Source organism: Panthera pardus, unplaced genomic scaffold (assembly GCF_024362965.1).
Source record: "Panthera pardus isolate Hobbes unplaced genomic scaffold, ASM2436296v1 HiC_scaffold_19, whole genome shotgun sequence".
NCBI classification, from domain to species: domain Eukaryota; kingdom Metazoa; phylum Chordata; class Mammalia; order Carnivora; family Felidae; genus Panthera; species Panthera pardus.
The window spans coordinates 6,673,497-6,688,570 of NW_026526754.1; the positions used below are offsets into that span (position 1 = coordinate 6,673,497).

The 15,074-nt window shown below is 39.7% G+C and overlaps 1 protein-coding gene and 1 long non-coding RNA gene across 6 annotated transcripts in view; one reads left to right on the forward strand and one right to left on the reverse strand.

The window, feature by feature from the left end:
* Positions 1-15,074, forward strand: part of LOC109270812 (chemokine-like factor) — a 47,147-nt gene that overhangs the window by 11,926 nt on the left and 20,147 nt on the right. For 4 of the 5 annotated variants that reach the window (XM_053906518.1, XM_053906520.1, XM_019455718.2 and 1 more), the window contains one exon: positions 4,148-4,243. In XM_053906518.1, coding sequence (XP_053762493.1) covers positions 4,148-4,243 — 96 coding nt within the window. Of the gene's footprint in view, positions 1-4,147; positions 4,244-6,917; positions 7,104-15,074 lie in introns of those variants that run through there. The other variant, XM_053906519.1, reaches the window with a different exon arrangement.
* Positions 1-15,074, reverse strand: part of LOC109270818 (uncharacterized) — a 52,847-nt gene that overhangs the window by 4,206 nt on the left and 33,567 nt on the right. The window contains exon 2 of the long non-coding RNA XR_002081688.2: positions 4,628-4,792. This is a non-coding gene — a long non-coding RNA (uncharacterized LOC109270818). The remainder of the gene's footprint in view (positions 1-4,627; positions 4,793-15,074) is intronic.

The window sequence follows — 15,074 nt, forward strand, 5'->3', positions numbered from 1 at the left end:
TCTCAAAATTAATTAATTAATTAAAGATCTAACCATTGTAAATATTTATGCCCCAGCTTGGAACACCTAAATATACAAATCAATTACTAACAAACATAAACTCATCGGTAATAATAATAGTAGAGGACTTCAAACAACCACAAGAAAAAATTTGGAAAGACCACAAATACATGGAGGTTAAAGAACATCCTACTAAAGAATTAATGGGTTAGCCAGAAAATTAAAGAAGAAATTTAAAAAGTATTTTGAAGCAAATGAAAAGAAAACATGACAGTCCAAAATCTTTGGGATGCAGTAAAGGCAGTCCTAAGAGGGAAGTACATTGCAATACAGGTCTACTTCAAGAAGCAAGAAAGGTCTCAAATACACAATCCATCCTTACACTTAAAAGAGCAAGTAAAGGAAGAGCAAATAAAACCTAAAGCCAACAGAAGAAGAAAAATAATAAAAACTAGACCAGAAATAAATGATATAGAAACAACAACAACAACAACAACGACAACAACAACAACAAATAGTAGAATAGATCAACAAAAGTAAGAGTTGGTTCTTTGAAAGAATAAAATTGATAAACCCCTAGTTAGACATATCAAAAATAAAAGAGAACCTAAATAAAATCACAAATGAAAGGAGAGAGATCACAACGAATACCTCAGAAATACAAACAATTAGAATACTATGAAAAATTAAATGCCAACATACTGGGCAATCTGGAAGAAATGGATAAATTCCTAGAAACATGCAAACTACCAAAACTGAAACAGGAAGAAATAAAAAATTTTAACACACCCATACCAGCAAAGAAATTGAAATAGCAATCAAAAATCTTCCAACAAATGGGGTGCTTGGGTGGCTCAGTTGGTTAAGTGTCTGAATCTTGATTTCTACTCATGTCATGATCTCACAGATCATGGGTTCAAGTCCTGAGTTTGAGCACTATCAGTGCAGAACGTGCTTGGGATTCTCTCTCTCTCTCTCTCTCTCTCTCTCTCTCCCCCCAACCCCCACCCTCTGCCCCGCAAATAAACTTTAAAAAAACATCTCCCAACAAACAAAAAGTCCAGGGCCAGATGGCTTCCCAGGGGAATTCTACCAGACATTTAAAGAGTTAATACAGGGTGCCTGGGTGGCTCAGTTGGTTGAGCATCCAACTTTAGCTCAGGTCATGATCTCGTGGTTTGTGGGTTCAAGCCCCACATCGGACTCTGTGCTGACAGCTCAGAGCCTGGAGCCTGCTTTGGATTCTGTGTCTCCCTCTCTCTCTACCCCTCCCCTGCTCATTCTCTCCCCTCCCCACCCCACCCTCTCTCTCTCTCTCTCTCTCTCTCTCTCTCTTTCTCTCCTTCTCTCTCTCTCTCAAAAATAAACATTTAAAAAGTTTTTAAATAAAAAATAAGAGTTAATACATATTCTCAAACTGTTCCAACAAAATAGAAATGGAAGGAAAACTTCCAAACTCATTCTATACGGCCAGAATTGCCTTGATTCCAAAGCCAGACAAAGACCCCACTAAAAAGGAGAATTACAGGCCAATATCCCTGATGAACATGGATACAAAAATTCTCAACAAGATACTAGAAAACTGAATCCAACCTTACATTAAAATAATTATTCACCATGGTCAAGTGGGATTTATCCTTGGCCTTGTTCAATATTTGCAAATCAATCAACATGATACACCACATTAATAAAAAGAAAGGATGGAAATCATGATCCACTCAGTAGGTGCAGAAAAAGAAGCTGACAAAATACAGCATCCATTCATGATAAAAGCCCTCAACAAAGTAGGGATTGATGGAATATATCTCAACATCATAAAGGCCATATACAAAAGAGTCACAACTAATATCCTCAATGGGGAAAAATGGAAAGCCTTTCCCTTACAGTCAGGAATAAAACAAGGATGTCCACTCTCACCATTACCATTTAACCTAGTACTGCAAGTCTTAGCCTCAGCAATCAGACAACAAAAATAAATAAAAGACATCCAAATCAGCAAGGAAGAAATCAAACTCTCACTATTTGCAGATGACATAATACTCTATGTAGAAAACCCAGAAGACTCCACCAAAATAATTGCTAGAACTAATATATTCAGCAAAGTCGCAGGATATAAAATCAACATGCAGAAATCTATTGCTTTCTATAAACCAATAATGAAGCAGGAGAAAAATAAATCAATGAATTGATCCTATTTGCAGTTGCACCAAAAACAATTAGATACCTAGGAATAAACCTAACCAAAGAAGAAAAAGATCTGTACTCTGAAAATTATAGAACACTTATGAAATAAAGAAATGGAAAAGCATTCCATGCTCATGGGTTGGAAGAACAAACATTGTTAAAACGTCTATACTACCCAAAGCAGTCTACACATTTAATGCAATCCCCATCAAAATACCACCAGCATTTTTCAGAGAGCTAGAATAAATAATCATAAATTTGTATGGAACCACAAAAGACCCCAAATAGCCAAAGCAATCCTGAACAATAAAAAATAAAACTGAAGAATAAAAAATAAAATAAAATAAAAATCCATCACAATGCTGGATTTCAAGCTATATTATAAAACTGCAGTCATCAAGACAGTACGGTATTGGCACAAAAAACAGACACATAGATCAATGTGGAAAACAGGAAAGAACATTCAACTGAAAAAAAGATAGTCTCTTCAACAAATGGTGTTGGGAAAACTGGACAACAACATGCAGAAGAATGAAACTGGACCACTTTCGTACACCATACACAAAAATAAATTCAAAATGGATGAAAGACCTAAATGTGAGACAGGAAACCATCAAAATCCTACAGGAGAACACAGGCAACAACCTCTTTGACCTTGGCTAGAGCAACTTCTTACTAGAAACGTCTCTGGAGGCAAGGGAAACAAGAGCAAAAATGAACTATTGGGACTTCATCAAGATAAAAAGCCTCTACACAGTGAAAGAAGTGATTAAAAAAATTAAAAGGCAGCACACAGAATAGGAGAAGATATTTGCAAATGACGTATCAGATAAAGGGTTAGTATCCAAAATCTATAAAGAACTTACCAAACTCAACACCCAAAAAACAAATAATCCAGTGAAGAAATGGGCAGAGGACATGAATAGACATGTTTCCAAAGAAGATATCCAGATGGCTAACAGATACATGAAAAGATGGTCAACATCACTCATCATCAGGGAAATACAAATCAAAACCACAATGAGATACCACCTCACACCTGTCAGAATGGCTAAAATGAACAAGACAGGAAACAATGGATGTTGGCAAGGATGTGGAGAAAGGGGAACCCTCTTATACTGTTGGTGGGAATGCAAACTGGTATAGCCAGTCTGGAAAACAGTGACCCAGAAGTTGCACTACTAGGTATTTTATCAAAAGGATACAAAAATACTGATTCAAAGGGGCACATGCACCCTGATGTTTATAGCAGCATTATCAACAAAAGCCAAATTATGAAAAGAACCCAAATGTCTATCAACTGATGAATGGATAAAGAAGTTGTGGTATGTGTGTATAGATAGATTAGATATAGACACATGTAGATATAGATATAGATATATAGATCTATAATGGAATATTACTCAGCCATCGAAAAGAATGAAGTCTTACCATTTGCAACGATGTGGATGGGGCTAGAGTGTTTTATGCTAGGCAAAATAAGTCAGTCAGAGACAGACAAATACCATATGATTTCACTCATATGTGGAATTTAAGAAACAAAGCAGATGAACATAGGGGAAGAGGGGGGAAAAAGAGAGGGAGGCAAACCACAAGAGAGACTCTTAACTAGAGAACAAACTAAGGGTTGATGGAGGGAGGGAGATGGAAGATGGGCTAAATGGATGATGGGTATTAAGGAGGGCACTTGTTGTGATGAGTACTGGGTTTCTTGAACAAAGAAATAAGCCTAAGTAGTTAAATGATTGGTATATCATAGGTTAAGAGAACCACTAGGCATCACTATAGACCAAATTCAATATAGGTGTCATCCTATAGTGGCAGTTTGATTTCCTAAAAAAAGAACCCACTAAATTTATTTAATAAAATGGAAGTTTCAAAATCTGTTGGCAGCTGATTCTTTTTTTTTTTTTTTTTTTTTATGATCTTCATGCAGAGCTGACCTTTCTATTCTGTGTTTTAGGATATTATCAACTCAATGGTAACAGCAGTATTCATGATAATCATATCTGTGTTGGCACTGATACCAGAAACTACAACATTTATAGTCCTTGGAGGGGTAAGTGGAGGTCTTCCTGATTTCTTGCTTTAGGTTTGATTAGAATTAAATTTTGCTTGGAAAAAAAAAATATATATATATATATATATGAACAGAACTCTACATTATAATCATCCTTGGATTTCCTAGGCCAGTATATAGTACCTAGTGGCTTAATATTTTTTGTATGAGTATATGCCCTGATTAACGTGGAAGAATATGACTTCACCCTAAAACTGAAGTTCACCAAATAGAAGTTCCTATATATTCCACCTCTGTGTAGGGCTAGACTAGACTGAGAAAAGCTACTGGAATCCATTACACTTAGCTCTGAGAAACCTGATGTCAAGCAAAAAGCCACAGATGACTTTCACAGCGCTTCCTTTTAAAGAAAAGGATACATACCACTTGTTAAGGTGAGACAGACTGCTCTGAACTCAGTTATTTTTTGTCCAGATCCTTCTTCAGATGGAATGTAATACAAAATGTCTCATGATAAGGTTGGAAGAAGCCTTATATTATTTTGAACATTGCTTGAAGAGAAGCAAGCCAGCTTAATCAGACTTGATCCTGGAAGGCAAGCCAAAATAAAAAAGAGTAAAATAATATGGTTTTAGTTCCATCTGATACTCTTCTGAGATTTCTTATAGGAGGTTCAAAATCATTTGGCTTTTCTAGACTCTGATCTAAAGATGTGAATTAGGAACTCCTTATATAAACCTCCATCCTACTTCTTTGTCTTTCCATGGTATGGGCCACTGGGAGAACTAACCATTCTCAGCCAGCCATGTATGTCAGAATCCATAGTTTTTCATCTCCTTCCTAAGCCCTAAGCAACTTCATAGGGATAAGAATTATTCTAGAAATGAGATAGTGCTGTAATAGCAATTTTCCCCAGTTGTCTTTAATCTTATCCCTCTACTATGGATAAAGAGGGACAGAGCATAGAATTTACAGTGAACCCTTTACAACGTTGACCTCCCACACAGTTGGAACTTTTTAAACTTTGACTTCTCAAGAACTTAACTACTAATAGCCTACTGTTGCCAGAAGTACCAATAACATAAACAGTTAACACATATTTTCTGTATCATATGTATTATATACTGTATCTTACAATAAAGTGAGCTAGAGAAAAGAAAATGTTTTTAAGAAAATCATAGGAGAAATTACATTTATAGTACTCTACTACATCAAAAAAAATCCGTACATAAGTGACCTATGCAGTTCAAACCCATGTTGTTCAAAGGTCAAGTGTACTTTCATTCACTTATTTTATTCATTCACTGATTCATTCTTTAAAAAGGTGCACTTTGCAGGGGGTGCCTGCGTGGCTCAGTCAGTTGAGCGACCGACTTGGGATCAGGTCATAATCTCACGGTTCATGAGTTTGAGCCCCGCGTCAGGCTCTCCACTCCCAGCACAGAACCTGTTCAAATCCTCTGTCTCCCCCTCTGCCCCTCCTCAGCTCATGCTCTCTCTCTCTCTCAAAAATAAACAAACATTGAAAGAATAAAATGGTGCACTTTGGTGGATGCTGACAAAGTATAGAGCTGTTGCTGTCCAATGCAGCAGCCACAAGCCACATGTGGCTACCAAGTAATGGAAATGTGGCTGGTCTGATTGAGATGAGCTATACAGGTAAAATACACACTGGATTTCAAAGACTTACTACAAAAAAAAAAACATAGAATATTTCATAATAACTTTATTATATTGATGAGATGTCAAAATTATATTTTGGATACACTGGGCTAAACAAAATATTCTCTTAAAATTAATTTCACTTGTTTTTTTCTTTTTAATGTGGCTATTAGAAACTTTTAAATTATGTGGCTTACATTGGTGACTCACATTGTATTTCTTTTGGACAGCACTGGACTAGAATGTGAGCCCACCCTATCCTCACCTTGCTTAGAGCCTAATACAGGAAAGAGAAATGAGAACAGCTGTGTATAAGCTATTGACAGAGTACTGAGGGGTACAGAAAAAAGGAAGCAACTACCTCTCTTTGGCAGCGGAATCTCAATTTGTCAGGAATACAGGGGAGGAAAGGGGAATGGTTCCAGGCAGAGGAACCAGCAACGTGCAGGGTACCAGAGTCACAGGATAGGTAGGAGGTACTGAGTGTGGTCAGAACCTAAGAAGTTGAGTTTGAGATTCAGGATGGAAAACGGAGTGGTTATCTAGAGCCAAGAAGCCCAACTTCCAGGCCATGGGATGGAACTGACCAAATAGTATGCAAGAAATGATATCCCTCTTTTCCAGCCCAGGCGCCAGCTCTCAAATAGCCATCAGAGTACCTAAAGACCTGGTTCTAGTTTATTCCCTTTACTGTAAATTTTTTTTTTCCTGAGGCCTATTTAGAATCCTATCCATTAAGTGTATGATCTTCAGTAGGGCTCTAATACATGTCAGAGCAAGTCAAGACATCCAGACAAGTATTTATTTCAGAGCCTACACCACGTCAATATTATTTCTGCTCACTTATCTTTTCTCTTTCTCTAGGCAAACTTGGAAATGAGAATAAAATGATCTCTGAAGTCTCTTCCCGTTTTAGTATTAGGTGGAAGCAGAGGGAGCAATCTTGGTACCCTAGCAGGAGAGGAAGCCAGTGGGCACACACTTAAAACCTGTGTGAATGACCCAAGGCCAGACCATGGTCACAGCAATGACAAAGTGTGTTTGTTTCCAGGTGTTTGGACTCCTGGCAGCAGTGTGCTGTATTGCCGACGGGGCCCTCATTTACCGGAAACTTCTATTTAATCCAAGTGGTCCTTATCAAAAAAAACCTATTCATGACAAAATATAAGTTTTGTAATTTTATATTACTTTTTAGTTGATGCTAAGTATTAAATATATTTCTTTATTCTTTCACATATTTTCTGCAGTTGTTCTCACTTTAATCTCAATATGGGAGCTGGAAGAAGAGATGTAGGAATTCTGTGCCCAGTGCTCACCCATACTATAACTTCCAAGGGAGCGCTGGGAGCACCAGGACCTGATCGGACTGGGTTTTCCTGCTCTGGGGCCTGGGTGGCAGAGAAGAACGCGCCTAGGCCACCTTAAATGGTCTCCGGAGCCCTCTTCCTGGCTGGCTGGCTGGCTGGCAGCACCGAGGCGTGGGATTGCAGGGATAGTGAGTTCCCAGCCTAGGCAGCGGCATGGCGTCCCAGGTGGCAAGGAGGGTGGCTGGAGGGCTTGGTCTGTCGGCGGGCAGCAAGAGCTGGGTGCGCGCGAGGCATAGGCGGACGGCGGCCGTTGGGCACGACGCTGGTTCCCAGGGGACAGCCTGGCCGCCGCCGCCGCCATGCAGGCTCAGAGCGGCAGGGCCAGCCTGACAAAGCCAGTCTCGGGGACCACCATGAATGCCCCAAACACCAGGGCATCCTCAGGGAACTTGCAACAACAGCAGCTTACAGGACTCCCAGGGCAATCTGCAGCTGCAGTGCAAGCCTCACGCTCAGGGCAGGGCTCACGATCAAGGCAGAGCTCACGCTCAGGGCAGCCCACACGCCCGGCGAATACAGCACCCAGTACGCCGCAGCCTGCAGTCGCAAGGGCACAGCCTGCAGTCTCAAAGACGCCCCCAGGAAAGCAACAGCAGGTGACCCAGAGCGCAGGGGAGAAGGCCGCCATCCAAAAGCGTGAAGAACAGGCCAAAGTCCTGTTCAAATTCAGGGACAGCTTCAAGCAGTTTTTCTTCTTGCCCACGTTGAGTGTTGAAGATCCTGAGGCTGGTGAGCAGAGAGAGCTGGTGATGCAGGGTGGGTGCGGCCTCAGGGAGTGATTCCCAGGAGGTGCCACCTCCGGAAAGCTTCCCTACTTCCCTTTGCCAGTCACCTCTGTTTTGCCCTACCTTTCCTCCCCTTCTCCCCTCGCTCCTCCTCTCACTCAACCCTTAATACTAAATCAGCGCTGTTTTTCCTGTCTTACTTTTATATTCCTCAGGTTTTCCCTCACAAAGGGAATGAGGAAGCAGTGAAGATAATATCAGAAATGTATAAATTAGCAAACAAAACTAATAGAATTGACCAAAACTGATAAACCAATGGCCTATAATAGGGGGAAAAGGGTGAAGAGAGGACATATATTTAAAGTTAGAAACCAGACAGGGAAAATAATCACAAAGGATGAAGAAACTGAGAAGATACCCAAGATTACCTTGCAAAACAAATAAACAACTAATTGAATGAAATAGTTGATTTTCTAGGAAAACATAATTACCAAAACTGACCCCAGAATAGAGAAAAACCAATGTAAACACAGACCAATATAAATACAGAAGAAAATGAGAACTAATCAAATGAGTATCCTTCACAGTATATCAGGGCCAGACTTTTTCACACAATTAACTCAAACTTCCATGGGATGTAATTCTGATACTACTGAAACTTTTTCAAAGTATGGAAAAGGAAAAAAGCCCTTCTAAATTATTTTTCAAAGTTGTATATAACACTGGGGCACCTAGGTGGCTCAGTCAGTTAAGTGTCTGACTCTTGATTTTGACTCAGGTCACGATCCCAGGATCATGGGATCGAGCCCCAGATGGAGCTCCACACTTGGTGTGGAGCCTGCTTAAGATTCTCTCTCCCTCTCCCTCTGCCCCTCCCTTGCTTGTTCTCTCTCTCTCTCTCTCTCTCTCTCTTTCTCAAAAAAGAAAAAAAAAAAAAAAGTAATGGAACGCTGATATAAAAACTTGACCAAGTCAGAAAAAGGAAATTAGAAATCTCACTTGTATCACAGGATTAAGTATCAATATATTAGCAGAAAATATTCATCAGTACTTTAAAAAAATACACTATAATGGTTCAGTATTAGGACTCTATTAAACTAACCCAACATATTATAGGTAAAAGGAGAACAAATTAGATTACATCAAATAAGGAAAAGAACACATTTGACAAAATTCAACATTTATTTCTGATAGCAAAAAAAGAGAGAGAGAAGAAAGGGACCCATAAAAAATAGGAATACATAGATATTTTGTTGACATTATAAAAATAAACCCAAAAGTCCGCATCATATATGATTAGATATCAGAAGTATTCCCATTAAATAAAGAACAGAGAGGATGCCCTTATCAATACTAGTATTCAGTATTTTTCTGGAATAGCTAATCATCACAATTAGACAGGAAAAATAAAGAACAGTTGAAAATAAGAGGCAAAATATATCATTTTTTCAGCTGATATCACTGTATATCTAAAGAACTCAAAATCAACTGGGAAACAATTTAGAACAAGATAGTTTCTACTAACTCATTAGGAGTTAGTAGAACAACAACTTAAAATAGAAGAAAATATTCCTCTTTACAAGAGCAATAAAATGATAAAATATCTAAGATTAAATTAAATGAATTTGAAAGACCTATATGAAGAAAACTTTAAAAACTCAGAGATATTTTTAAACCACTAAAATAGCTGGGAAGACATACTTTATTCTTGAATAATAAGAGTAAATTTTTTAATCTTTCCAAATTAGAAGTTAAATGAAATCCCAATTAAATACCAACAGGCTTTTAAATGAAATCCCAGTTAAAATACTAACAGGCTTGGGTGCCTGGGTGGCTCAGTCAGTTAAGCATTTGACTTCAACTCAGGTTATGATCTCACGATTCACAAGCTAGAGCCCGGGTTTGAATGAACACATGCCCACTTCTCTCTCTCTCTCTTTCTACCCCTTATGGGATTCTCTCTCTTTCCCTCTCTCTCTCTCTCTCTCTCTCTCTCACCCTTGTTCACTTGTGCTCTCTCTCTCTCTCTCTCTCTCTGCCCCTCATGGGATTCTCTCTCTCTACCCCCTCACTCACTTGCTCTCTCTCTCTCTTTCTCGTTCTCTTTCTCTCTCTCTCAAAAAAATAAAAATGCTAACAGGCTTATGGGGCACCTGAGTGGCTCAGTCTGTTGAGCAACCAACTCTTAATTTTGGCTCAGATCATGATCCCAGGATTGTGAGATCAAGGCTTGCATCCAGCTCCATGCTGAGAGCCTGTGGAATTGAGCTCCATGTGGAACCTGCTTAAGACTGACTCTCTCTCTCTCTCTCTCTCTCTCTCTCTCCCTCTGCCCCTCTCCCTTGCTCTCAATGTTTCTCTCTCTCTCTCTCTCTCTCTCTCTCTCTCAAAACACACACAAAAAGCCCCCCCCAAAAAAATCCAACAGGCTTAGTTTGGGGAACTAGACCAAGACAAACATGGGATTTATAAACCATCTGAGAATGAGTGCTGAAAAGGGGACTAGGTCAGACAATAATATAAAATTAATTTCCTGTAATTTCAAAAGTACTAGAAAAGAATCGGCAACTCAGTACGAGAGGATAGTCTCAAATAGACCCAAATACATGTGAGAATTTAGTACATGATAAAGGTAGGATTTCAGATGACCAGGGAAAATAACTGGTGTTTCCCAATAAATGATGTTGGGATAATCAACAGTTTGGAAAGAAAACTGGAGCTCTACCTCACTCTATCAAATCAGCATATATTTACTCTACTCGTATGTACTTACTTCTTTCCAGCATGAAGTAAACACTGTGAACAGCTGTTACTTTTAAGGAAATAGACTAGGATTGGGTTGAGGAAGAAGAAAGAAATCAGTATTTTTTTTTATTCTTCTGTACTTAAATGTCCATTTTAATTATTTCCATGTATTATTTCATTTCTTGAAAATATGAGAAATTTTACACATAAACTGTACGTACAAAATCATACAGGCAATTGCCATATAGTCAGATTTACTTCCTAACAGTTTATGGGTTAGCTTTGTTTTTTAATAGCCCATGTGAATTAAAACAAATCCTGTTTCTTTCATTGCAGGGTCTTATAGGAGCATTAGTTTGTTTCATCACTGCCAAAGCCCATGAGTTGTATATAGCCATCACAGTTCTGGAAATGTGCATCGTTCTTTTTTTATTATAATATATATACTAGACATTCACCACTTGCTGATTTGTTTAGATTGGTCCTTACTTGTAAGTGTTCACTTTCGTAATTCAAATATAAGCTCTGCTCTTGGTCCCAGAGTAGCGTCTCTCCTCAAGTGAAAACCAAAGAGCTATCTTTCTGGACAAGGACATAACTCATCTATGACAGGGTGTTGCCCTAGTCCCAGGGGAGAAACTAGTCTAATACCCAGAAAGATTCCTTGGACCTCTCTGTCTATGGCAGAATGAATGCACACACCTGCTTCTGTCTCATTATGCACTGAACAGGATAGTCTGCAGCTTGTCCTAACGAAAATTTCAATTAGTATATTCAGTAGGTAAAAACACTTCTCATCTATTGCTTGTAAAACAGTACATGCTGCTACTTTTCAAACAGCAACTACTCTAACAAATTATTAAACATTTCGCCCCTGCAAAAGCAAGAGCTGGCACGGCGAAGTTGTAGAAAATTGTCATACATACCCAGAAAGATTGCAGGAGTCCCATCGTTTCATGGGTATAAAGGGTCCACACTCCTAAAAGGGTGCCATATGATGGCGTTGCCTTCTTCAGTAGCTTTTTCCAGAGTTTCCTATTCTTTACCAACTGAAAGCTTCCTGAAGCTAACCCCTCAGGTCTCAGATAAATCCTATTTCTTTTTTTATTTATTAAAAAAAAACTTTTTTAAATGTTTTTATTATTTTTGAGACAGAGAGAGACTGAGCATGAGCAGGGAAGGGGCAGAGAGAGGGAGAGACACACAGAATCTGAAGCGAGCTCCAGGCTCTGAGCTGTCAGCACAGAGCCCGACGCAGGGCTCGAACTCACAGAGTGTGAGATCATGACCTGAGCTGAAGTCAGACGCTTAACCGACTGAGCCACCCAGGCGCCCTGATAAATCCTATTTCTTGTGGAGCCTGAGGTTCTGCATCCTTGCAGACTAGAGAACTACAGTTGTGGCCAGATACAGACGTGGGCCCCTTCCTAGCTGTGTGAACTTTAGCCTCAGTTTCCCCATCTAGGAAATTCAGCAAAGGAAAAGGGTGATCATAGTAACTCCTTGACAGGGTTTCTGTAACACTTAAATGTGTTTAAAGCAAATAGCACAATGCTCAGCACAAAGTGAACATTCACTTACAAAGTGTCTATCAGACCCCATAATGTAGTTGGATGGCTTTTACCATTTCATCTTGCACCGTGAAATCCCAACTCAGAGTTCAGGCCTCTCCCACATCCCACTTCCTTATAGTACCCTTTTCTAACCTTAAGGTAGGATTGGTTGCTATTGAGCTAAAACTCAAAATATTTCCTTCAAGGTGTGAGGGATTTTCTGAAAAGGCTGCTTTTGCTACCTCTATCCTTGGGTCAGAACAGTCTCTTTCCTTTGGATGACTATGGAAGCCCAAAGTGTGATTCAGAGTCCCTGCCTTTTTCTTACTACTATCTTCCAATATATGGGCCAGAGTCTGGAAGAGCACATAAATATGCCTGGTAAGCTCCCAGGAGCTTCACAGTTGGGGAAACTAAGTAGGTTGCTCAGTTATTCTAATGTTCCATTGACTAACAGTACACATACTAAGCCACCACGTGCTAACCAACATAGTTGGTCGGATGGTGTGCTATCTAATTGACTTGGAAGGTTTTTTTCAAAGACTTATCAACACAGGATCCAAACTGCCTTCTCCTATCCTGTCCCTTCCTTTCTAATCTTCCCTTTCAGATTCTGTAAGATGAAGGACATGTACATATGAGACTGTTCAGAAAGGTAGTTACCACTGGGTGGTAACTGGGAGGCCTTGGCCCCGGGAGGCATGGTGCTGGTTTAGGGACAGCACAAACCAAACACTGGCTTGGTGCCTAGGAGATAACTCCTTGTCACTTCAGAGAGTAGGTGGACTTGGAGATGTGTCGGCATCAAGCTGTAGAAGTCTCTTGGGACCTTATGGAAAGGGCAGTGTGGGAAGCCCGAGAACACGTGCCTTATTTCATGCTGTACCAGTTTTAGGGCTCCATATAGGTTCAAAGGCCGGCCCACACACCAGAGGGATCCAGCTATGAAAGAAGCTGTCACTTCTTTCAGTCCTTCTTTCCTAGCAAGACGGTTTGGTGCCCCCAAGGCATAGGATGAGAGTAAGTAGTACTGATTTTAAGTGGCGATTTCCTTAAAGGCTCACATGAATACAGAGTTCCTTATTCCTCTTTCCCATTCTCGTTTGGTAAGGGGCTAATGATGAAAATTCCCAGCAGGGAAACAGAAAGTTTGATAAATCAGGACTTCGGATGCTCAGCGGGGCAGCATCAAGAGTACTGGCCTCACATACAGGCTGAGATCTGTGGATTCTGGGGCCATATTTTGGCAATGCCTCTTTCTCTGTGGCCTGGGCTTGGGGACGGTTGCATCTTCTTGCTTCTGTGAAGGCTATGCCAGTGACCCTGACAACCAAGGGTCTCACCTCTCAGCCTCCTTGACTTATTATCATGGGTCTTCATCAGAGCTAGCGAGAATACAGCTTTCCTCACCCCACCCATGGTGGGGTCACTGTCTTCATTTTTAGACTTCATCACCAATTTTATATTCTAGTATCATCTGTCAACGTATCCAGGAAAAGTATGAACTATACTATCTTCTGAATTGTCTGTATTTTTAACACTTCTACATTACAAAAAAATATTATCCAATACGTTCAGAGAAACTGAGTTCTGGTCAAGCAGATGTTTTTGCCACTAGAAAACAATTTTTTTAAAAAAAGAGCATAATAAATAAAATAAAACTCTGTAGAAGTGACGATTCCAAAACTACCAGCAATATCTTTACATTTGTAAGTAGGAGATATCAGCTTTAGAATGTCCCCTTCAAATAAGATTAATGACAAAGCACAGTTCTGGTCATTTCTGATCAGGTTACGCCATGTGTTTGGAGAACTCCAGGCACAAATGGAATCAATGGAAGTTGCAGATAGTTGAATACTATATAATGTGTATTATATACAAATTCTTGTTACAAATACCATATTTTATGAAACAAATTGTCAGTGTTCAAAATTTTTTCTAATATGCAGTGATGTTTAAAAATAAGCATTCACCATTAAAGCATCTCTTTCTTGCCCAGTTATACTTCTACACAATTTTGTTTATGGAAACAATTTGGGAGCTTTATGGGAAAATAATAGTCAAGTAACAAATCCATCTCTCATTTTAGTCAGAAAAGGCTACTTGAGTCAATAGGGTATTTAGTCAACGGGAAAAGAAAAGACGATGAGTAAAGACAGCATTCGTGGGGAAACCAGAGTCCTCCTGCACATGAAAAGTCTTAGATGCAATTTGTATTCCATCAGAAAGAACATTCCTCTGTCTCTGTCTCTATCTCTGTCTCTCTCTCTCTCTCTCTCCATCAGAGATGAGGCCAACAACAAGAATGATGTGTTTAAGACAAAAGGGAGAAGGGGGGTTAGTCCAGAGAAGGCCCCCAGATACTCAAGTCAGGCTGCAGAGGGTCCTAGCCACTTACTGGGTGAGCAACCCCAAGCATGTTGCTTAGCCATCTGTAAACTGGGGACAATGTGTTTGTTGTGAGAATCAAATGAGATTAACACCCTGGCACAGTATGTGACACACAGGGAGTGCACAAGAAAATGTGAGCTATGAGAGAAATGTTAGAAATAAGGCAAACATTAGCGCCAAAGGACAGTCCAGGGGAGCACTTCCTTGTAAGCAAGGACCAGAGGAAACTATGGTAAGGACAGACTAAACTAACGTCTAGTATTCCAATGAGGAGATTGGAATTATGACAGGTAATCAACGATTGGTTACCGAAGCCTAGTCTGCATTAGTATTATTATTTATTTGCTTTCATCTAAATTCTCAATGATCTATGGCCACAGCTAGTTAATTTTAAAAAGTTTAGTTAGGGGGCGCCTGGGTGGCTCAG